Genomic DNA, 25350 nt, shown 5'->3' with positions numbered 1-25350 from the left:
ATTAGAACCAGAATTTCCATTGGTAAGCAAAAGGGTGATTAAGGGAGTCCCACCCGATTTTATGACCATTCTTGCCATGGTTGTTAAGCAGATCCCTGCACTTGTTAAGGGAGTCAGGTGGTGGATAGATGAATCCGGCTCCCCCCCATCGACTTTGAAGTCACATTTGGGAAGCTCCCAAATGGTGATCCTGGGATGCTGCAACGATCGTAAATACATGCTGGTTGTCAAGTTTGATGTGTGACTGGGGAATCCTGTGACGGCCGTAAGAGTGAGGACTGGATAGAGGTCACTTTTTTTCCGTTCTTTTGTAACTTTGAAGAGTTGCTAAACAAATAGCTGTAAGTCAAGGACTACCTGTAAGTATATCTCTGAAAGTAATTTTAGATTTGTAGGGATTTCATGGCCAGGGCCTTTGAAGGCAAACCATCGTAGATAAACATGTTTGCATTACAGGTAGTCCTCGACTTAAAAACAGTTCATTTAGCGACCGTTCAAAGTTACAGCTATGCTGAAAAAAAGTGACTTAACGACCGTTTTTCACACTTGTGACTCTTGCAGTGTCCTCATGGCCAATTGATCAAAATTCGGAGACTTGTCAATTGGTTCATATTTATGACGGTCGCAGTGTCCCGGGGTCACGTGATCGCCCTTTGCGACCTTCTGACAAGCAAAGCTTTACAACTGCAGGGATTCACTTAACAACGGTGACGAGAAAGGTCGCAAAATGGGTCAAAAACATAAATTTTGGGCTCAGTTGCCGTTGGGAACTACCTGTATTCTTAACCTAAACTGTGGTGGATTGGCTTTCAGTCAGAACCTTTCTCTTCTCTTTCTTCCTCTTGTACCAATTTCTCCGTGTTATTTTTAGAAAAGCACTTTTCATTTTTGTTCCATCTGTGAATTGAATCTTAAAAGTTGTGGTAAACAGGTTTTAGACAGTCGGCGGGAGCCCATGTAATAGCAGGCGTTTTAGTCTGTTTTGTTCCCAAGAGCTGCTCCGTGGCCTGTGAGATGTCTGGTACCCTGCTGTTTTGCAATAGCTGCTCCTGCCAGATGTTTTTCCTTCTGAGGCCGCCTGTGAAAAGTGACCGCCAGCGCCCCCTTCCTGTGTGGGGATGGAAGGAGCACTGGCTTCTCCTTTGACTGGATTCATTTTCTTCCCCCCAGGATGTGGACGAGTGGAATATTGGGAATCTGAACACTCTTCTTGACATGGTGGAACATCAGTGTGGGATTATCATAGAAGGCGTGAACACCCCCTACCTCTACTTTGGGATGTGGAAGACCACATTTGCGTGGCATACGGAGGACATGGATCTCTACAGCATCAACTATCTGCATTTTGGAGAGCCCAAATCATGGTGAGCGTGTGACGATGGATATTTAACAGGGATGTGACAAAAGTTACCGATAGAAGAGAATATTTGTAGCCCAGGGTTGAACTGTGGGCTCCTTGGTGCTCTCTGAGTATGATAGTTTTCTTGCAGACGTTTCATTACCATGCTAGGTAGCATCAGCAGTGCTAGAAGGGAGTGGGGTTTGTGGAGTAGAAGAGGACGGCGACTGTGGAGTCCTTGGTGCTCTCTGAGCTTGGTTGTTTGCTTACAGACATTTCATGACCCAACTAGGTAACATCATCAGTGCTAGAAAGGGAGTGGGGTTGAGGAGAGGAGAGGGAGGAGGAAGAAGTGGAAAGGGGAAGGAGGAGCAGGAGCAGGAGAAGAGGGTTGAGGAAGAGCAGGAGGAGGAGGACGACGACTGTGGGGTTCTTGGTGCTCTCTAAATGTGGTGGTTTTCTTGCAGATGTCTCATTACCACGCTAAGTAACATCATCAGTGCTAGTAGGCAGTGGGGCTTGTGAAGTGGAGGAGGACGGCAACTGTGGAGTCCTTAGTGCTCTCTGAACTTGGTTGTTTGCTTGCAGACGTTTCATGACCCAGCTAGATAACAGCAGTGCTAGAAAGGGAGTGAGGACTGCTCTCTGTTTATATACTAGTGGCTTGCTCTGTCAGTGTTGTTTTCTTCTTACTGGTTCCTTGATTAGCAGGGTGAGCCTAACAGGCAAACCACTATATATAAGCAAAGACCAAACCCCTTTTAGCACCGATGAGGTGACCTAGTTTGGGTCATGAACCACCTACCAGAAAACCACCAAGCTCAGAGAACAACAAGTTCCCCCCCACACACACACACACATGTGAAAAATGCATAAACTCTTCTGTTCACTGAAGCACTAACTTTGGTTAACTCTCTGCCTGAATTGAAACGTGCATGTTTTAAGTGTTTTGTTTCTTAATGGAATGGGGGCTGTTTTCTTCTGTGAGTCAGATGAGCAGTTTTGTCCTACGCACTAAACAAAACGGGGCCGCTTGTGCAGCGTAGTGGCTTGGGATTCAGGAAACAACAGGAACACCTGGAACTGAGAAGAAGGAGAGAAAAAAAAGACCGTGGATGTGGTCAGTGGGATGTGTTATAAAAGGGGTCTCCAGCAAAGCTGGCTGGGGAATTCTGGGAGTTGAAGTCCACCAGGCTTAAAGTTGCCAAGGTTGGAGACTCCTGTGTTATGACATTCTCAGTGGCAGTTGCTAACAGGAAGAAAAATGGGACCAGGCGGGACATCTGATTTGGCTGCCTTGGGAATTGTGGAAGGGAGAGAGGGCCAGCAAGACCCAACCTCATCTTACTGGTCCTGCCTGGGTTTTATTTTGCCTTATCTGAAACCCAAAACAACCGCAGGGCTTCTGTTACTTTTCATTTCTGTTGAACCATCAACATCTGAGAATAGTTTGTCAGATCCTTGCCGTGTCATGGTTCCTGAGTAATGCTCCCAACCAATTCAAGACTCCGAGACCTTGGCTTCCTCAAAAATCCTGTCTTTTGGGTACATCCTATCTGCACGGTCAGATGTGCCCAATAAACAGGATTTTTGAGGAAGCCACGGTCACTCATGCCCTCGTCACCTCCCGTCTGGACTATTGTAACGCTCTCTACATGGGGCTCCCCTTGAGGAGCACTCGGATGCTCCAACTGGCGCAGAGTGCGGCTGCGTGGGTGGTGACGGGAGCGATGTGGTGCTCCCATGTAACACCTCTCCTGCGCGAGCTGCACTGGCTCCCGGTGGTCTTCCGAGTACGCTTCAAGGTTTTGGTTATCACCTTTAAAGCGCTCCATGGCTTAGGACCTGGTTACCTACAGGACCGCCTGCTACCACAAGCAGCCTCCCACCAGCCAGTACGCTCCCATAGAGAGGGGCTCCTCCGGGTGCCGTCGGCTAAACAATGTCGACTGGTGGCCCCCAGGGAAAGAGCCTTCTCTGTGGGGCACCTACGATCTGGAACGAGCTCCCCCCGGAGATACGGAGGATCCCGGATCTGCGCACCTTCCGTCGCGCGCTTAAGACTTTCTTATTTCATCAAGCCGGTCTGACCTAAGTCTTTCCCCTTTTTAAATGGAAATTTTAAATCTGGTTTTAAATTATTGGGGTTTTAAATTTGTTCAGCCAAATTATTTAATTCGTTTTAATCTATTTTAAATTTTGTATTTATATGTTTTATTCCATGGCTGTTTACCGCCCTGAGTCCTTCGGGAGTAGGGCGGTATACAAATTCAATAAATAATAAATAATAATAAATAATAATAATAATTGGTTGGGACATTACTCGGAACCATGATATGCCTTTTTTGTTTTCTGTTTTATGCATAGCTCTCATATTTATTCTTTGAAAGAGATGGGACACCGTGTAAATCACAAGACTGATGTGTTGGCAGTTGCTAGATTTTTTCTGTAGTGAGAAAGAAAATTCACACACCTATTAAAATTGGTGGGCTCCACAAAATAAGTATGCCCAGTCTTTTGTCAGAGGGAGGGAAAGAGGCCTAAAGAGGCAACTTGAAATGCCAGGAAAACCTTTCCAAATTCAGTGTGTTTGGAAAAGGATTGTCCTGAAGCCAAGGTTTCAGATTCCTTCCCTTACCAAACTGCTTGAACCAGCCTTGTGTTCTAATCTCCCCTTTGCATAGCTTTTGTTGTGATTTGTCAAAGTACCTTCAGGGCAAGTGAGTGACATAAAAGGAAGGTAGTACTTAGCAGTTGTGCTAAAAAAAGAGAGGCCCATTTAAAAAGCCTTCCAACAGTCAAGTCAAACTGAAAGTATGCATGCAAATAGAAGATAAATTTGGCTCTTGATAAGCTTCCTTTCACATGCTCTAAACAATCTTATCTGGGCTGTTCTCTCCTTGTTCTGGGTGACTGACAACAAGGGGCCTCTGCAGAAGGTTGTGTCCCAAGGGTTTTCCAGTAATGGTGCGAGTCCTTTCTTTGCTTTCTACCATTTCTCTTGCCCCAGCCTTTTTTTGCTCACCCCCTAGGCATAACTAATTTTGACATATGGACCTTTGTGGGAAGATAAAAGAAGGTAAGGTCTCTGGGAGAGCCACTAATCCAGTGAATTTTTTCCTTTTTTGGAGATTCCGAAACTCAAAGTCTCATTTAAAATGGTCATAAGTGCAAAAAATGGTCCTAAAACACTTTTTTCAGTGCCGTTGTAAATTTGAATGGTCACGAAATGAACTGTTGTAAGTCGAGGACTACCTGTACTGTAGAATACATTGCAAGTCCTGGACATACCTCCTAAAGGAGGTTTTTTTTAAACCCAAATAAAATTATGATTGTTCTTGTTAAAACAATCCCTCCTTTGACTGATATCTGCCTGGTTTAGGTGGTCCCATGTTCTCGCCCTGCCCGTGGTGGATAGTCACAAAGGTGCTTTTTTCCCAAAAGGCAGCTGGGCTTTCTTGATTTTATTCCTTGAAAATGTTTCGCTTCTCATCCAAGAAGCTTCTTGGGATGAGAAGCGAAACGTTTTCAAGGCAGAAAACCAGGAAAGTCCAGTTGCCTTTTGAAACTGTGACCTGGATGCCTGAAAATCTCCATAGACCAGGGGTGTCAAACTTGAATTTATTCAGAGCTGCATCAGGGCTGTATTTGACCTGGGGGGGGAGGGCCTGGGGGGGCATGGCCAGCTCGATGTCACTCATTTCAGGGGCACCTGTGGTGGCCCAGGTGGGGCTGGAGGGATCCTCCTGCAGCCCTCTGTCAACAAAAATGGAGCTCGGGAGGCCACGTGCGGCCCTCCCGAGCTCCATTTTCACTGGCAGAGGCACCGTGGGCTGGTCCTTCGCTTAGTTTGAAGTCTTTTGAAATGTGTTTTGCAGTTTGCACAAATGGCTTCATTGATTGTAATCACTCATTAGTTGGTTGTAATTAATAAATACTGCATGCATGCATGTTTGTGGGCGTGAGAAGAGCAAGCAGCTGTTTTGATCTGCCCTTAACTCCATCCTGCGTTGAGGTGCTTGGGGCATCTTGTCAGCTTTTTGACATTAAGAGATTTTGAAGATTAAATATCACTAGGACGCTTTTGTCTGTCGGGACGCTATGACCTGATTCCTTCGGCAACTTGGTTTCCTAGCAGTGCGATTGAACTTCAGAAAGGAAGAGTGAGTGGGACGTTGGGTTCCTCTGAACTGGTTTTAAACTGGTGTGACATACTAGGTGAAGAAACTGGGGGGTCTTTGGTGCTCTCTCTCTCAGCTTGGTTGTTACAGTAAGTAAAGAAATTCTACTGCGCGTGGGGATGACTTTAAGGCCACGTGAAATGGTTGATTGCTCTCAGGCCGGAAGGATTGCTACCATTCCGCAGCGTAACCAAAACCCTGCCTTATATTTGTGTTACTCCGTGTGAGATGGCAGTTGGCTATTTGCACTTTTAGTATTTGTGCCCGGGAACCTCCCATACAGAGAGATCCTAAGCAAACATTTTACAGTTACAAAAGAATAAAGTACTTGCCATAGGTATTGATTTTCCTAGATTGGTGGTCTTGTCATTCTGGAACTTCCCTTCCCCCTTCCCCCTTCCCCCTTCCTCCTTCCCTCTTCCCTTCCCTTCCCTTTTTTTTAATGCTTGTGGTCAACCACTTTATTTTGGAAGCTTCAAAAATCCTTGAAATTTATTTCCGTTTCTCCACTAGGTGATGCTAGTTGCATAGCTGGTAAATCTTCTGGCTGCACAGCATTTGGGTTTAGCACAACAATGGAGCCGAGAAGCTGCCCTTGGCCTTTTATTGTGTATGCATTCCAAAAGTTAAATTTTGTCTGGTTTAGTATTCCAACATTTCAGGCACGACAGCAACAGCAATAGACCAGTCCTGGTTCTAGTAAAATTCTTACTCTTAACTAAATTATTGCTAGTGGAACTGGGACTTTTTATTCACCTAGGGATTGTGCCAAACTGGAGACTGAAAGTCGGCTTAATGAGAATACTGTGCATAGATTCTGTTTGAAACAAACACCGTTTGGAATTGCAGCCAGTCAAACAGGCTTGTTTGTTTTCTTGGCTGTAAACATCCAGGAATTAATTCACTCTCCCTCCCACCCCTTTGTATAAGTGGTATTTTTGAGGGAGACCTAAAACCCTCCCTAAAGCAGACTTTGACAGACCCCTTGTTTTGCAAGCAGGAAGGATCAAATGCCAGGTGTTAAAAAGGAATCTTCTCCTTGGAGATTCAATCCACTCCAGTCAGAGGAGAGTGAGTGCTACCTAGTTAGATCAGCCATAAGCAAGATGTTTGCACTAAAGGCACAGTTTCCCAGCCTTGTCAATTGAAAGATTGTGGACTTCAATTCCCAGAATTCCCCAGCCAGCATTGCTGGCTGGAGAATTCTGCAAGTTGGAAGTCCACACGTCTTAACATTGGCAAGGTTGGGAAATCCTGACTTAAGGACATTTATTCAACAGGAATTCCAGTTGTCTTAAATCTTAAATTGTGACTTTCCTTGCCTCAAACTTTAAAATTGTAATTTTGTGATGATGTTGAAAAATGATCCACAGTAGTTAGAGTTCAGGCTATTTCTGCTGACTGCCGGCTGCCTGCAATTTGGCAGTTTGAATCTCACCAGGCTCAAGGTTGACTCAGCCTTCCGTCCTTCCGAGGTGGGTTAAATCAGGGCCCAGATTGCTGGGGGCCAGAGGCTGACTCTGTAAACTGCTTAGAGAGGGCTGTAAAGCACTGATATATAAGTCTAAAAGTGCTATTGCTAAGTGCTAAAATGGTTTGGCTGTCTTAGGGCTCCATAACTGGTAATGTTGACCTAAGACTTCCATCAGGCCGAGGTGATTCCAGCATCGGATTTCTCATAATAGCTGGTGAGATTCTCCTAAGACGTTTACAGCGATGTGCTTTGTTTGTGAAATGAGGGGAAATTGACCCCGATGCTGTTTTTAAGGCCCATCCTTCAACAGCCAGAAGCTTTTTGTTGTTTCCATCCCAAACGGTGAGATAGCAGAACAGAAGTTGGTGTATGGAGGGTTGTATTTGATTGGCTTCCGCTCCGCCGAGTCCATTACTAAAGGGATGCTCCAGGATGCCTCTGACTAAGCCCCAAAACCTGATAAGAGAAGAAGATCAATTGCCACTTCCTGATGGGGGAATCTGTAATCAGAAGGACTACTCCAGCAGATGTTGCTTTTGTACCAAGGCCAAATGCAGTCTTGAAAAAGATATATTAACAGATTAATTGAAATCGGCCCTGGCCAGTGGTAAGACAGCTGGGGATTTCTGCTTTGAAATTCTCTCTCCCAGATTTTTTCTTCTTCTCCAGGGACAGGCAGGGAGCGGAAAAATTAAACAGCTTCCTTGCCAAGGACAGCTGACTTTAAGCTCTGAAACTGCGGTAGCACATTCATTAAGGATAAGGTGAGCTGGTCTGTGCTGTTGATGGGAGAAGTGGGGGCTTGATGAAGGGCGAAGAGGGAGTTTTCGAATAAAATAGCATAGGATATTCTCTATTTGGCCAAGTGTAATTGGACACCCAAGGAATTTGTCTCCAGCGCATAAGCCCTCCGTGTACATACAAGCAACTGATAAATCACAAATCATCAGATACAATCATAAATCATAAATGGATGAGCTGCTAAATAAACAGAAAAATTGTGGAGTGAGCAATCGAATATATAAAGCAGGGGTGTCAAAGTCAAGGCCGGTGGGCTGGATCCGGCCTGTGGGGTGCTTAGATCTGGCCCGGGGGCTGCCCTTGAAAAAGTGAAGGACCAGCCCGTGTTGCCTCTTCCAGCGAAAATGGAGCCCTCCTGAGCTCCATTTTCGCTGGCAGCGGCTTACAGGCGGCCATCGCAGCCGAAAACGGAGCATGTGAGGGCTGGGGGCATCCCTCCCGAGCTCTGTTTTTTTGCAGGAGGCAGTCACAGCCAAAAATGGAGCTCGGGAGCCCGTTTCTGATGGCAAGAGTGCTCGGGCCACCACTGGCACCACCCCAACACGAATGACGTTGAGCTGGCCACGCCCACCCTGGCCATGCCACCCCGAGGTCAAACACAACCCTGATGCAGCCTTCAAATTAAATCGAGTTTGACACCCCTGATACAAAGGGTTTCTGGAGAAACTGGCAACATGATCATTCCCTGTCCCCATTCCCAAATAATCACATTTTGTTCCTCGATTCGTTGAGGGAGGGACGGGAAAGGCCATGGTTTTCCTTGATCTTTTTTATGTCTTAGACCGGCATTTCTCAATCTTTTATTCACCACGGACCCCCAAGATTTAACTCAAGATTTCAATCATAACATTTTTTCAAGCCGCCTTAGAACCCTTTATAATACAGTATATAAGGTTTTGTATCTACCAGCAGGGGGAGCTGTTGGATTTCTAGAAACATACAGCCTAGGAGCCAGTTTTGGCTGGCTTGCCTTGTTTCTGATGTGGCTGTTAATGACGCTTGTGTCATTTTTCTTTTGCCTGGTTCTGCCCCTGTGGAATAGTCTCCATTCCCCTCATCCTTTTTATAGAGTCTTCAACCCTGATAATGATAATCTTGGAGAAGGCCTCTGGGGGGTTACTAGTCTGGAGGCCCTGCTCGGTAATAACAAAGGCAGGGCTGAGATGGTAATTTTAGATAATGGGTTCTCTTCCACCAATACGTCAGCCTCCCAAAGGTTTAAGGTAGCTCCTTCTCAGCAAAGCCCCTTCAGCAGGGGCTGCTCTGCCTGCCGAACCGCCCCCCCCCCCCAAAAAAAAAAAGTCTACACTCTGTAGAGGAAGAGTTTCAAACCAACCTCAAGGATGGGGAAGAAAGAATGTGTGTTTTGAAGGCATCTGAAATTGGCTGGCAGATCCCAATGTAAATCTGGAAGGGTTGGGAGCTGATATTCAGAACCACCCTGAAGACGTAGGCCCAAAGGGCAGACATTTTTAGAATACAGGTAATCCTCCACAACGGAGCCCAAAATTTATTTTGCTAAGTGAGATGTTTTTATTAAGTGACTTTTGCCCTGTTTTACGACCTTTCTTGTCACAGTTGTTAAGTGAAGCACCGCAGTTGATAAGTTACTAACCCGGTTGTTAAGTGAATCTGGCTTCCCCATTGACTTGGCTTGTGAGAAGGTCGGAAAAGGGGATCACGTCACACACACACACACACACACACACACACACACACACACACACACAGAGGACATGACAACAGTCATAAATATGAGTCCGTTGCCAAGCCTCTGAATTTTGATCACATAACTATGGGGATGCTGCAAAGGTGGTAAGTATGAAACACGGTAATAAGTTACTTTTTTCAGTGTTGTAACTTTGAATGGTCACTAAACGAGCTGTTGTAAATTGAGGACTACCTGTAGTGCTGGGGTTTTTTTGTTTTTAACTGGGGGACTGAAGATATATGGACTTCCAACTCCATACATGCAGTTCCCCAGCCATGGTGTTAGGGTTAGTGTTAGCATTCTGGCTGAAGAATTCTGGGATGTGAAGTCCACATATTTTCAAGTTGCCAAGGTTGAAAAACACTGCTTTAAATCAAGGAAGGAAGTGACGAGAAGGATGCCACAAGGCAAGTATCCAAGACGAATCATGTGCTTACAAAGGTACGTGGAAGAAATGATTGTTATAACAAAACAAAAAAAGCAGAGACACACAAGGACCTTTTAGATCACATGATTTGCTCAATTATATTTCAAGGAAACTGGCTGTTATAAAAGTCTAATACGTCCTTTTCAAGATACAGAAAATGTGAAGTTATTTGCAACTCATCTTAAAATTGTCACACGCAGATTAACAATAATAAAAAAAATGAGATGATCTATTAGAGTAGCACACAATATTGTCTTTTAATAAACACGGTCTTAAGAGGTCCACTAAATTAAATTAGTTCCCATCAATTAGCAACTGAAGATTTCATTCTTTTAAGTCATTGATCATAGGGGTGGAAGGAACCCTACAGGAATCCTCAGACCATTCCAGGTAAAAGGGTGCGTTAATATGGATATGGGTCCAGGAATGGGCAGAGGAGAAAAGTTGCACTAAGGAGTTCCTATAGAAGAGAATATTTGTAGCTCATGATCGAAATGTGAAGTCTTGATGCTCTCTGAGCTTGGTTGTTTTCTTGCAGACCTTTCATGACCCAACTAAGTAACATCATCAGTACTATGTGGGGCTTGCTCTCTGTTTATATACTAGTGTCTTGGCCTGTCACTGTTGATGGGAGCGTTTTTGGTGGTTCCTTGATTAGCCTGTTGCTTACTGATAGCTTATTGGTAGTTTGTTGATTTGGTATTATTGACTTCTTTGATTGTTGGTCTACTGTTAATCTTGGTGTTAATATCTGCTCATTTGGGTATTGTTTGCTGGTGAGGTATTTTGGGTTTCTCCCCCCCCCCCCCTTTTTTTTTTTTTTTTTTTTTTTGGAGGAAGGAGGAAGTCTATAAAGATTCTCAGTCATCCAAAGTCACATCCAAAGTAAAGGTGCTTTTTCAGGAGGCAACTTCCCCTCCAAGAAGCTTCTTCAGCTCTGACAGGATTGTGTGGACTGGAAGGATTTATATTTCTTGCAGACAGCTGGTCATTTGCATCCTTCTGTGCTTCAACGACTCTCTAAAACAGGGGTGTCAATCGCGTGATGACACGTTGTCATGTGACATATTGCAACTTCCCCCTTCACTAAACTGGGGGTGGGCGTGGCCAGTGTGTGATGCATCTGGCTGCGGGCCATGAGTTTGACTCCCCTACTCAAAAAGGATACAAATGACCAGCTGTCTGCAAGGAATATAAATCCTTCATTCCTCACCATCCAGTCAGCAGAAGAAGCTTCTTGGATGAGAAGCGAAATGTCTTCAAAGAAAAAACAAATTCTAGTTGCCTCCTGAAAAAGCACCTTTGGGAGGAAGGAGGAAGTTCCTAATCTTGAAAACTATAAAATAAAGGACCAGCCTGCCTGCCTGAAATCTTGGGGTCTTCATGCCTGGAGCTTATTTTTTCAATAGTAACTTTATTAAAAATCAGAGGGGGTCAAGCTATTCTCCAAAGCACCTGAGGGCAGGACAAGAAGCAATGGATGGAAACTAATCGAGGAGAGAAGCAAACCTAGAACTAAGGAGAAATTTCCTGACAGTGAGTACAATTAACCAGTGGAACTGCTTGCCTCCAGAAGTTGTGAGTACTCCATCACTGGAGGTTTTTAAGAAGAGACTGGACAGCTACTTGTCTCCTGCTTGAGCAGAGAGAGGGTTAGACTAGAAGACCTCCAAGGTCCCTTCCAACTCTGTTATTCTGTTTATCGCAGGGAAAATTAGACAAATACCCACCGGTAGATCTAGATCAGATTTTTCCAGCCACGATTTTGCTTTTGCCTGAGATGATTTGGGAAGCTTAATGCGGCGCTCAGAGAAGTGCCAGTTGGTTTTTCTTTCATTGTCCCAGTGTCTCATTTAGATCCAGTCCAACCTGTTGGGTTAGAACACGAAGCCTGAGACTCTCCTGCTCGTTGGCTTGGCAAGACGTGGGCTTCCTACACTTTTGAAATGAACGTACTTTCCCCCCACGGGTTGTCCTTCAGATGGAGCTGGATTCGAAGGGCCAGGTTATACAACTGCTATTTTGGCGATAACAACTTCAGAGCCGCCTGCCTTCCTGCGGAGGATTTTTTGTGCTGCTAAATAGTTTCTCTCCAGGCTGCCAAGTGGGAAGCCACAGGGCTCATTGTTGTGTTTTCCTTTCTATAATTATAGTATACAGGGTGGTTTAGTTTTGTTTTTTCATTCTGTGTTCTAATTACCACCTTTTTTTTCTAGCCGGTCCTCGGTTCTCCTTTCAAATCGATAGAAACATATTTTATGCAATTTAAAACAAAGCATGTAAAACAATAAAAAGATTAGCCTACATTAGAACTTATGAAACAAATCAATAGCTCACGAGCAATGGAGCAGAACCGTCAAGAGACTCCTGTGCCAAGGTGAATAAAAATATTTTTAACATGGGTATAAATTAAAACGAGGTTGGTGTGTCCTTTATCTGTGGGGGCCAAGGCAGAAAAGGCTCTTTTCTGGATGGATGCTCAATGAAAATTGACAAAATGTGGCTTCAGCAGGAGCCTCTCCAAGCCCCAAGTCTGTTGAAGTGAAAACAAAAACCTTAAGTTTGGCTGAGCAGCCATTTGAGCTCTCTGTGAACAGTGTCTCCATGCATCAATCTAGACATTGAATTTTAATTTGCCTTACAGGTAGTCCTTGACTTACAACCGTTCATTTAGTAACTGTTCGGAGTTACAACAGCACTGAAAAAAAAGTGACTTATGGCTGTTTTTCATACTTAACAACCATTGCAGCATCCCCACAATCACGAGATCAAAATTAGGACACTTGGCAACTGACTCTTATTCATGACAGTTGCAGTGTCCCGGGGTTGTGACTTTCTAATAAGCAAAGTCTATGGGGAAGCCAGCTTTGCTTTAACAACCAGGTTATTAACTTAACAACTGTGGTGATTCACTGAACAACTGTAGTAAGAAAGGTCATAAAATAGGGCAAAAATTCACTTAAACAATACCGCGCTTTGCAACAAAAATTTTATGGTTACATTATGGTTGTATGTTGTAGATTACCTACGCATGTGGCTCTTTCACCCCTCTGCTGCAGCTCCCTGTGGCCCTGTCGCAGCAGAGGGATGAAGGAACTGTCGCCCTATGGCCTAAGAGCTGTCCAGCTGCTACGATGATGTAATGCTGGGAATGAGTCAGCAAGGTTTTTGGGCTGATATCACTTTAAGAGCCTGTAATAAGAAGAGGCCCTGTTGGGGCATATCCCACTCTCCATGTGTGCTTCCATGCTGTAATTGCTGATTGCTGTTTGTTTAAGGTCTGACTAAAGTATGTGTATGTATATATTCTTTGTAGATAAAACCACTATTAAAATACAAACCTCTATTTACTGTATTTGCTCCTGGGTTGTCTCACATAGTCACAGTGTGCGCACTCTTGACAGATATCCCAAGTTCTAAGTTGAAAAGGCAGATGGTCAGCCATAAGCATCTTGTCCTCATTTTCTGACTGCAGGAATTGAATCCCATCCCTTAAAATGGACATAGGCAGCGCACTTGGTGAACTACTAAGGTCTCCCTGAAATCTGTCAACTATTTCAGTATAGAGAGGCTGTTTCTAATCCTGGAAGTGGTAGATTCATCCAAGTTCTGTTTAATAATTAAATTGATATGACTGCCTATTTGATGCATTAATCTGGGCAGCTAACAAACAGTGGGATAACAATAATTGTTCTGAGAGTGAGATGGGCAATACCTAAATTTGTTGGTTGGATAGATGGATGAATAGATGGATGGATAGGTAGGTAGGTAGACAGACCGACCGCAATTGAGGCCAAAGTTTATGTCGCTAAGAGAGACATTTTTAAAGTGAGTGTTGCACCAGTTTACGATCTTTCTGGCCACAGTTGTTAAGTGAACCACTGCAGCTGTTACATTAGTTACACAGTTGCTAAGTGAATCTGACTTCCCCGTTGACTTCGCTTGTCAGAAGATCACAAAAGGGGATCACGTGACCAGTGGTGGGTTGCTCCTGGTTCTGTCCGGTTCTATAGAACCGGTAGTAAAACCGGCGGGAGGCTCTGCCCACCTGCCACGATGTCATCACAGGTGATCTGTGCATGCACAGAAGTGCACGTGCTCTGGCTGCGAACCGGTAGTAAAGGTAAGTAGAACCCACCCTTGCATGTGGCCCCCGGGACACTGCAGCTGTCATAAATATGAGTCCAGTCCGGATTTTGATCACATGACCCTGGGGATGCCGCAAAAGTCATACGAAAAATGGTCCTAAGTCACTTTTTTCAGTGACCTTGTAACTTTGAACGGTCATGAACTGTTGTAAGTGGAGGACTACCTGTGTTGGTCATAATTGGCCGACTGAATTCCAACTGGAGGTCTAGCATGAGCGAGTCCAACTTGCCGAGTAGGGCTCTTGCAGGCGATTCACTTAACAGCTGTGGTTAAAAAAAAGGTTGCAAAGCTCACTTAACCACAGTCCCGCTTAACCGTGGAAATTTGGGGCTCAATTGTGGTCATAAATCGAGCACCATTCGTAGGGACTGGTTGTGCCAGAGATTTCCCGCTGCTGCCATTGCTCCTGCTTCTCTTCCTCCTGTTTGAGGTCTTTTCAAACGGTGGAGCAAAAAAAAGGAGTTTTTGCTGGGACTGGGACTAATCAGATGACAAAAGGGTCAGTTGTGTAGCTACAGGGAAACTGGGTTACGTAACTCCTTTGACAATTTGGTAAAAAAAAAGAGACAAAGAGCTTCAGAAAGAAAACGTGAAACCGTTTCCTATTAGAACGTCAACGTCTTGTGGGAGAAATTGAAGGTAAAGGACCGAAGAGGAAATTCAATTATTTGGGGAAGCCAGAGAGTTATTGGGGGAAGCCTTTTCGTCTGGATCTAGATTGATGCAGGTAGTCCTTCATTTACAACTGGTTACTTAGCAACTATTCCAAGTTATAACAGATCCCACTAAAGGCATTTATAACCCGATTCTAAAGTTCTAATAACCAGCTTACGGTGTTTTTGCTAAAAAACCGATGTTTACTTCTGGGTTTCAGCAAAAACCCCTATAGCGGATAAGTTCTCTTAATGGTCATTTAATGACCACCACAAAAAATAAAACTCCATTATATTGTGAGTTAAGGACTACCTGCAATTGGGATCCCCGGCAGACACTTTATAGTTGATTTCCCAGAGGTGCTTTTTTTCAAGAGGCAAATGGACTTTCTGGTTTTTCTTTGAAGACATTTTGCTTCTCATCCAAGAAGCTCTAATGTGACACAATTAAAAAAAAAAAAACAGTTAGAGGTAACTAAAATCCAACCTAGAACTAAGGAGAAATTCCCTGACAGTGAGAACAATTAATCAGTGGAACGACTTGACTCCAGAAATGGTGGGTGCTCTATTGCTGGAGGTTTTCAAGAGAAGATCGGATTGCCATTTGTCTGAAATGATATAGAGTCCTCTGCGTGACCAGGGGGTTGGACTAGAAGACCCCCAAGGTCCCTTCCAACTCTGTTATTCTGTAATCCCAAATGCCCTCTTCCTTACGAGGCTCCTTATGAGATGTGCGGTTATGAAACTCACAAGGAGAAACGATGTATACCAAAAAGCCGACTCTGAAGCCCTAGTAATTTAGTGATGGACGGGAGGGGTGCAGCACGGAGATATTAATGACTGAATGGGGAATTCTGGGAGTTGAAGTCCACAGGTCTGAAAATTGCCAAGGATGGACACCCCTGGGTGAAATTTTAACTTGCAGGAAAATACAATGCATAGAATTGCTAACAGTATAACCAATGAACACATGTCTGTACCAACACTGGATCCCTTAGCCTGAGGACAAAACCGTATTTTAAGAGCCTTCTGAAAGGCCAGCAGAATTGGGGAGAAGTCTAACATCTAGGGGTGCAATGATTAAAAAAGTGGGGGCTGCAGCAGAAAAGGCTCTCCTCCTGGGTTGGGTCCAGTGGCGAAATCTAAATTTCTTTCCTACCGGTTCTGTGGGCGGTGCTTGGTGGAGGTCATGTGACTGGGTGGGTGTGGCTATGTAACCATGTGCCTGGGAGATCAAAAGAAACTCACTAACAACATCCTGCTGGAGCAGGGTTGGACTAGATGACCTCCAGGTCTCTTCTAGCCCTGGATTATTCTCTGAAGCTACGTCTAGTGCCAGGTTTGTAGTCCTTCCTTCCTCTCCTTTTTCCTTCCTTCCTTCCTTCCTTCCTTCCTTCCTTCCTTCCTTCCTTCCTCCCTCCCTCCCTCCCTCCCTCCCTCCCTCCCTTCTCTCTCTCTCTCTCTCTCTCTCTCTCTCTCTCTCTCTCTCTCTCTCTCTCTCTCTCTCTCTCTCTCTCTCAAAAACTGACCTCCCCCACCAGCCATTTTTTGCCTACACCCCCCAGTTTTGGCCTAGCAGGCTTCAGGGAAGCCGCCTGGGAACAAAAATGGACCCCCCCCCCACCTCCTTAAAATAGGGGTTCCGATGATCATGCACCACAGCTGTGATCCTCGGAGCCTTTTTTTAACCTTTTAAAAGCATTTTTTACTACCGGTTCTGGCATGTATCCCTGCATGGGGTACAAAACACATTACTTCCTGGTTAAAACCAGGAAGTAACGACAACCGGGCGGGTGGACGGACCCTCGTGCCAGGATCGCTACCAGTTCTCTGAACCACCTGCCATGATTGCTACCAGATCGGGCGATCTGGTCCTAACCGGGAGCATTTCACTCCTGCTTGTGTCCCATCAGCTGATATTTCTTAGTAGATGTGATCCATCCCATGACCTGGTGAGAGGGATGTAACTGGAGACAGGTGGTCCCTCAAATAACCTGGTCCCATATCCTACACCTGATCCAGGATGGCGCCTCTGTTGCCATTACCATTTAAAATTGTGTTAGTGCTCTGTGCCAAAGGCCCTACCCCATTCATTGCAATATTGCAAAATGTAAAACTTTGATAGGCCTAAATGTTTTTATACCCTGCTAATAAAAACCTTAGTACCGTTAAGCTTAACTTCAATTAATCAGTCATTTTGTAGCTCCTTCTTCAGATGAAAAAAGAGAGTGGATGTTTTCAGTCTCTTCAATTATTGGTTGATGATTTTTTTTTAAACCTACAGATACACACAGTTTAGCTCCAATCCTTACAAAACACATGAATTTATTTTAGTGTACAAAATACACAGTCAAATATTAAAACAGCCAATGCATAATTTTAAAAATGTTTAAACAAAACGCAGTATTACGGTTGTGTTATATGCACAGTATAATTACATTTTTGGAAAAGCAGAGGGTTTTTTTGATGGATTTGTGTGAAGGCTGGAAGAATTATTGATTGATTGATTGATTGATTGATTGATTGATTGGTTCGATTTATATGCCGCCCTTTTCCGGAGACTCAGGGCGGCTTACAATGCGTTAAGCAATAGCCTTCATACTTTTGTATATACCTGCTTAGTAGGCCTTTTGCCCCCCCCCCCCCCCTCCCCGGGAGCATTTCACCCGAGTGTGAGCCATACCAGCCTACCTGGTAATATTCAGGCAGACCTCCCGTTGCCAATGGGGTACCTTTCATTGTGGGTGGGGTTGTAGCAGCAACTCCCTGTCTGAGCAAGCAAAGATGGTGGCTGGGAATCCGATTGTATGTTGCTGATGCTCGAATCTGGCCTGAATAAAGAGAACTGGATCCTGAATTCCATTTTTTTTCTCTCAAGCAGTAGGAACAGCAAGAAAAATAAAAAGAATAGCCATGAAAAAACATTTTTAATCTATTGATCCATTCACAGTTTACTATAGGCCACCTGATAGTTGGACTCTGGATGGCTTCCAACTAAAAACCAACATATAAAACATATAAAAGAGAGCCAATTGGCTCTACTGGTTAAGGCTAGAAAGCAAGAGACTGTGAGTTTTAGTCCCACCTTAACCATGAGCCAGCTGGGTGACTTTGTGGGCCAATCACCAGGAGACTGTGAGTTCTAGTCTTCCTTAACCATGCAAGCCAGTTGGATGACCTTGGGCCAATCACCAGGAGACTGTGAGTTCTAGACCCACCTTACTCATGAAAACCAACTGGGTGACCTTGTGGGAAAAAGAGGAGGAGGAAGGTATGTTGGATATGTTTGATATCCTGAGTTATTTGTAAAACTAGTAAAGGCAGGAGACAGACAGACAGACAGACAGAGATAGAAAAATACGCTTGACTAAAGAGAAAAATAACAAATAAAGGACTCCCCGATCACTTTGTCCCCCAAAGCCTGGGACAATAATTCAGACTTCATTAATTTCCTGAACAAGAGAAGAGTCCTTCCAATCTTCTACCATGAAAGTCACTATTCATTGGCTGTAGCCATTGACCAGACCTACCCAACAAGACCTTTTGGCCAAAGGCCTGGGAGCTTTCTGTGAGTTCAGTATTTCAGAAAGGGGAAAGGAGCTGATGGCACAGTAGCTTTCTCCATCCTTCAGATGAGCTGCATTTCAGTTGCCGGTCCTTGAACGTAGACTTCTGAATTGTTTAACCTATAGGCTAGTCGCAGCCCAAATCATCAAGCAGCCCAGATCATCATCATCTTGAGTCTTTTAAATGCCGCTCTTCAAATTCTGCAGCCTTAACCATGAATGATTGCGTGTCAGAATTATCCAGCTCTTCTTCTCTTGATAGGGGGGAGGAAGGGGGGGGAACGGACGGACAACAACCTTTCAACGGCGTCAATCATTGGATTCCAGCGTTGGAAGGCTGTTGAATCCCAACTCTCTGCTCCATCGAAATTAAAGCAGGCCCAACATATGGCTGTCTAGCCTCTTGTACTTGAACGCATTCGGTGGAAAGGAGAACCCGTCGTGCTCTTCAGTAACTGCCAGGCTTACCCCGCTTTGGCCACCACTGGAATCTTTGCGGGGGGGGGGAGGTATGTTTTTATGAAGAGGAATGGGGTGGACAAGGCTATTTGAATTGCCACTTCGATGAGTTGGAAAGGATCCCAGAGTAAATAAAAGGCAGTTGCTTGGTGAGATTCACGATATGGGAATGATCCCAGCATGGCCCTAAGCCTTTTCTGGACTAGGAGGGACCGGCTTGGACCAACGGCTTCTGCTTCGCTTAATAGATCTTGCCAGATGGTTACAATAAATTGCAGCTTTTGGGGTCTTTTAAAAAAAAAAATTTGGGAGAGGGGAAAGTGTGACACAAACCTTTGTTTAAAATGACTCCCCCCCCCTCACTGTAAAGTGTCGATGGAGATTCTCAGTCATCCAGATCATGCTGAAGAAGCTCCTTGGATGAGAAGCGAAATATCTTCAAAGAAAAACCAGGAAGTCCAGTTGCCTCTTGAAAAAAAGCACCTTTGGGACCTCACTGGAAAGATTTAGCTGCCTGTGCCGCAGTTGAGAGTTTCCTACCATCTTCTGTTTGATAACAGGGTTTACGGTGCTCTACTTGATGACGCAAAAAGAATGTGACACCTTTTTCAGAAGATTTGCAGGAATGTCTGCGGATGACCTGAGGCTTGATTTTGTGCATGGCTGCGGTTCTTTGAAACAATTTTCTCCCCTTTAGAAGCAAGGAAAAGTTGAATGCAAGCCCATCAAGTAGGACAGCAGTGGCAAAAAATAGATAGTCGGATTGCTCTAAGCCCAAATAGTTGACGTTAAGGAAAGGCTGGGGATTGACTTATGACCACAGTTGAGCCCAAAATTTCCATTGCTAACAGACATTTGTGAGTTTCGCCCCATTTTACGACTTTTCTTGTCACCGTTGTTCAGTGAATCGCTGCGGTTGTTCAGTTAGTAACACAGTTGTTAAGCGAATCTGGCTTCCCCCCATTGACTTCGCTTGTCAGAAAGTCACAAAAGGGGATCACGTGACCCCGGGGACACTGCGACTGTCATAAATACAAATTAGTTGTCAAGCATCCAAATGTAAATGACATGACCATAGAGATGCTGCAGTGCTCATAAGTGTGAAAAATGGTCATACGTCCCTTTTTTCAGTGCCTTTGTAACTTTGAACGGTCACTAAACGAATTGTTGTAAAGTTGAGGACTACCTGAATCTGATTTATGAAAGGACGCAGCTTTTAGGAAAAGATGGTTAAATGAGTTAAAACAATAAGAGATAGGAAGAAATTCTGGGCTCAACTCTACGTTATTTGCCTCTAGGGACACATAGCTGGGATGAATATGGTTGGGCAGCATTGGGCCACCGATAGCACAGTTTTCTTGTCGAAATGTTGTGTGCAGAGTGCTGTTTCCCCTGCACAAACCTGTTTTGTAGTTATTTGGATTTGAGAAATAATTTCATGGCATTGACGCCACCGTAAACATTTTAAAGCTGCCTTGCTCTGTTCTGTTTGCACAGTGATGTTAAGAGAAAAGGCCCAACGCTGGCATCTTAGCAAAAATTTATTCTGCACTGTGCCTTTTTCTTCAGATACAGAAACTTTGCATAAATGAGTTTCGGAACACATCCTGAGCTGAGGGTGTAAAAAAACAGCCCCATTGTGGTGCAGAGAATTAGTACACACAAGCCTTTACCCGTTATTTGCACAGTGGCATGACTCTTAGCTGTTTTGTGCCAAGTGAAAGGGGCAGTTTGCATATACCAGCTGGCACAGGACAGGAACAGCTGCTCCACATTGCTGCCATTTTAGTCTCTCTGTCTCTCTGTCTCTCGCTCTGTCTCTCTCTCTGTCTCTGTCTCTCTCTGTCTCTGTCTCTCTCTCTCTCTGTCTCTCTCTCTCTCTCTCTCTCTCTGTCTCTCTCTCTCTCTCTCTCTCTCTCTCTCTGTCTCTCTCTCTCTCTCTCTCTCTCTGTGTGTGTGTGTGTGTGTGTGTCTTTCTCTCTCTCTGTCTCTCTCTCCCTCTCTCTCTCTGTCTCTTGCTCCCTCCCTCCCTCATTATTATACATTTAAATTTTACAAATATAACCGAATAACAGAATTTGGACCTTGGAGATTTTCTAGTCCAACCCCCTGCTCAAACAGGGGCCCTTTATCATTTCAGACAAATGGCTGTCCCACACTCTTCTGAAACACCACCAATGTTGGAGCAATCACAGCTTCTGGAGGCAAGCAGTTCCACTGGTTAATTGTCCTCTCCTTTGTTCTAGGTTGCTTCTCTCCTTGGTTAGTTTCCATCCATTGCTTCTTGTCCTGTCTTCAGGTGCTTTGGAGAATAGCTTGACTCCCTCTTCTTCGTGGCAGCCCCTCAAATATTGGAAGACTTCTGTCATGTTGCCCCGAATCCTTCTTTTCATTAACTTAGACTTACCCAACTCCTGCAAACGTTCATTGTATGTTTTAGTCTTCCAGTTCCCTAATCTTCTTTGTTGCTCTTCTCTGCACTCTTTCCAGAGTCTCAACATCGTTCTTACCTCGTGGCGACCATGCAGCATTCCAAGTGTGTTCTTATCATATATTAATGGGAACTGACAATTTAGAAAGTCTACTCGTTCTTTTCAAGAATGTTATGAATTGCTTAGCGGTTCCTAGAGTCCAGTTTCCTCTTTTCTTCCCCTGCATCATAGGAGCATGAAGTTGGAAATAGCTACGTAGATTATCAGATTCAGCCACCTGCTCTGTGCAAGAATCCAACTTCAAGCATCCTTCAGCTGAACATCTCCAGTGAAGAGGAGAGCATTGCTTTTAAGTAATTGGTTTCGCTGCTCATTGGGTCTTACTGTTAGGAGGTTCCCCCCACCCCCCTTTAACATTTAGTTGGAATCTGTCTTCCTGTGACTTAAATCCATTATCTGTGTCTTGCACTCTAGAACAGGAGTCTCCTGCAGCGTGCTATCATTTCGAATATTTGAAGAGGGCTGACATTCTGTCTTCTCTTTCCAAAACGTGCCTAGATTTTTTTTTTTTTTTTTACAAAAGTGTTGGATTCGGGAGCCATTTTAAAAATGTATCTTTGGGGGGGGGGGGACAAGAATGAGATTCTAAGTGAAGTAGAGGGTGCTTCTCCTTATAGTCAGGACCTTGTCTAGCTGGCTGGGGAATTCTGGGAGTTGAAGTCCGCCAGGCTTAAAGTGGCCACGGTTAGAGATCCCTGTCTAGGAGATACTACTCTTATGCTTGTAAGGTTTTATCTAACAAGCATTCAGCACTTGATAACATGGTGGTGTTTTTTTCTCTCTTTCTTCTCCCAGTGTAAACTTATTAAATTTCCATTTCTGGAGTAAAAGACGTAGGCTTCTCCAAAAACCAAAAAAAACCCGAAAACCCATTGGCTCAGTTAAATGGATTAATGTTTATTGTAGTTTTTGCAACAGCTAGTATAGAGAAGATATTTCTGTCCCGCATCATATTTCTTATAAGAAGGCATTTTATGGTTTGGAATTTAACAAGTTTGTGAGGAGAGGAAGAAATGGATAGGTTTGTGCAGCAGTGGTGACAGTGAAGAAAAGGCTTGTGGCTGTGTGATATCTTCCTTCCTTTCTTTTTGCAAGTTTGCTGGTGAATCTGAATTTGCTACAAAAGTCATTGGGAAATAAATAAACAAGATTTGATCCCCCCCCCTTTCACTATTGGCTTTAAGTGACCATCTTTCCTCTTCTGTCTGCGAAACCTTTGATCAAAATGTCATTTAAAGCTTGCAAGATATTCATTTGCATGTGAGTTTCATCCTTTTGAATGGAAATATGAAGGAATAACAGAATAACTGTGTTGGAAGGAACTTCAGAGATCTTCTAGTCCAGCCCTCTGTTCAGGCAGGAAACCCTATATCATTTCAGACAAATGGTTGTCCAATCTCTTCTTAAAACCTCCAATGTTGGAGCATTCACAACTTTTGGAGGCAAGTTATTCCACTGATTAATTGTTCTCACTGTCAGTAAACTTTCTCCTTCGTTCTAGGTTGCTTCCTTCCTTGGTTATTTTGCATCTGTTGCTTTTTGTCCTGCCTTCAGGTGCTTTGGAGAATAGTTTGACTCCCTCTTCTTTGTGGCAGCCCCTCGAATATTAAAACACTGCTGTCAAGTCACCCCCAGTCCTTCTTTTCATTAAACTAGACATACCCAATTCCTGCAACCGTTCTTTGTGTGTTTTTAGCTTTCAGTACCTGAAGGAAAATTGATTTGGGTGGCTTTGTCAAAGGCTTGATGGTGTTTGTGGAGAGGTCTGCCTACGGTTACTTCATTCTTACCTTTGCACCATCCCTGATGATTGAGTCAGACAGGAGATTCCCCCCCTCCCAAAATGTGCATTCTAAGCTTTCCAAAAATTACATTATTTTTGGTGATATTAACATGACAATCATGTTAATATTATCATGTCCGACTCTTGATGATTCTGTAGGCCAGGTCTCTCCTCATCTTCCCATCTGGCACTACTTTGTACTAACGTACACCTCCAAAACAGATCTGGAAGCCTCATAGGCGCCGCAGAAAATGTTTTGCGATCGATCCTTACCGCACATATGCCGTTCTTCCCTAGAAAAGCAACGGCGTACGGTATTGGTTGCTCTTTTGGCCTCCCATCACAATGCCATGATTTTCTGAATTGAAGTTTGGTTCCAGGAGTTATCGATTGGGTGAATTTCGACTTCGGAACAAAGAGGTTTTGTTCCTGGCATTGTCATGGTGGCTCTAGGTTTGACTTCAGGTACTTTTCATGAAGAGCCTGCAAATGTCACTTTCAGAGCTTGGTGGTTTTCCTTCTTCGATTTCTCTCTCGGGTCCCTTTTCATTCTTGTTTGGACTCGGAGCAGACACGCAGTTCTGTTCTCCACGTTTATCTCGTTCGTTTCCAGAACTGGCTAGAGAGTGTTAGAAGATGTTTGATTTATCCAGAGGGAAGATATTTTTCTACGCCGTTTCTTGCAAGTTTACTTTGGCTTGCTGGTTAAAATGTATGGCAAAATGATATTTGTGAGTTACTCATGAGGTATTTGTGAGATAGTTATGAAATGGGCGGCTATATGAATTTGATCCATAAATAACACAAGTGACTCGAGGATTTCGAGGTAAGGGGTGAGCAGACAAAGGGTCAAACTGGCTAGGATTTAATCTGGCTACTGAAGTGACATAAAGAATTTCTTTCTATGAAATAGTCTGTTTTTATTAGAAGATACAGTACAGGTAATCCTCGACTCACGACCACAATTGAGCCCAAAATTTCTGTTGCTAAGGGAAACATTTGTTAAGTGAGTTTTGCCCCATTTTATGACCTTCCTTGCCACGGTTGTAAAGTGAATCACTGCCGTTAAGTTAGTAACAAGGTGGTTGAGTGAATCTGGTTTTCCCTTTGACTTTGCTTGTCAGAAGGTTGCAGAAGCTGATCCCATGACCTCCACGGCATTGCAGCCGTCATAAATGTGAGTCACTTGCCAAGCGGCTGAATTTTGATCACGTGATCATGGGGGTGCTGCAAAGGTCACAAGTGTGAAAAATGGTTGTAAGTCGCTTTTTTCAGTGCCATAAGATAATAGATGGATGGACGGACGGACAGACAGGCAGAAAGATTTAGATAAATGATACTATAGCTATCTAGATACAGACAGACGATAGATTGATAGATGATAGATAAAATAAGAATGGAATATTGGAATATTAGAATAGAATAGAATAGAATAGAATAGAATAGAATAGAATAGAATAGAATAGAATAGAATAGAATAGAATAGAATAGAATAGGTAGATACTGTAGATAGAGACAGACAGACAGACAGACAGACAGACAGACAGACAGACAGACGACCCTCAACTCAACTGAGTTAAATGGCCATTGTTTACTCTCTTGGGTGCTGTTCCCCTTTTCAGTAATTATAGAATGTTAAAAGCTGCGTAGGGCCTCTTTTTCCCAAGCCTTGTGCAGACACTGTGAAATTAATTTTTCACTTTCCAACATGAGTTGGATGGAGGTGACATTTGCAGAGGCCTCCGAGTTGCACCCTTTGCTCTTGGTATTTGCATTTTGCTAGAAGAAGGTCATGACGAGGTTGAGTAATCCTAGTTAACTACTATGCGGTGGCACTGAAGCCGGGGAGTAATGCTGGCAATAAAGAGAAGAGAGGACAAAAGCAGAGCTGTGCGCATCACCGTAGAATTGTCAGATTTTGAATTTCTCTCAGAAAAACTCAGCAATGGGAGGTGAGCACGGTGAAGCAATGGGAGCTCAGTGCAATCAATCCAACATCACATGAACAGCTGTTTCAGTATTTCCTACATTTTTGGTTGATTGGGCACTTTTCCATTCTCCTTCAATTAAAACCGAAGGCAAACAGACCACACCTAGAAAGGACAATTGTTTATTTGTCAAAATAGGTGTCCAGGTATTTTTTTTTTAAAAAAAAGTAAATAGGCCAGTCCATGTTGACTTCTTTTAGTCATTTTACACACCATTTTGCTTGTTTATCTTGTTTATTTGGGATTTAATGAGGATCCATTTTCTTTAGGTATTTCTGCTATGCCCTGAAAAATGGTTTCTTGGGAGACTCCAAAATTTGTCACTCA

General features: G+C 43.9%; 1 protein-coding gene across 3 annotated transcripts in view; it reads left to right on the top strand.

Moving 5' to 3' along the window:
• Positions 1-25350, top strand: part of KDM4B (lysine demethylase 4B) — a 256770-nt gene that overhangs the window by 49130 nt on the left and 182290 nt on the right. For all 3 annotated transcript variants that reach the window (XM_070944548.1, XM_070944550.1, XM_070944552.1), the window contains exon 6: positions 1171-1364. In XM_070944548.1, coding sequence (XP_070800649.1) covers positions 1171-1364 — 194 coding nt within the window. The remainder of the gene's footprint in view (positions 1-1170; positions 1365-25350) is intronic.

This window comes from Pituophis catenifer, unplaced genomic scaffold (genome assembly GCF_029215685.1).
Source record: "Pituophis catenifer annectens isolate HBS135680 unplaced genomic scaffold, rPitCat1.0.hap2 SCAF_1, whole genome shotgun sequence".
NCBI lineage: Eukaryota > Metazoa > Chordata > Lepidosauria > Squamata > Colubridae > Pituophis > Pituophis catenifer.
The sequence above is the reverse complement of the archived record's forward strand: the minus strand, read 5'-3'. Positions and strand labels throughout refer to the sequence as shown.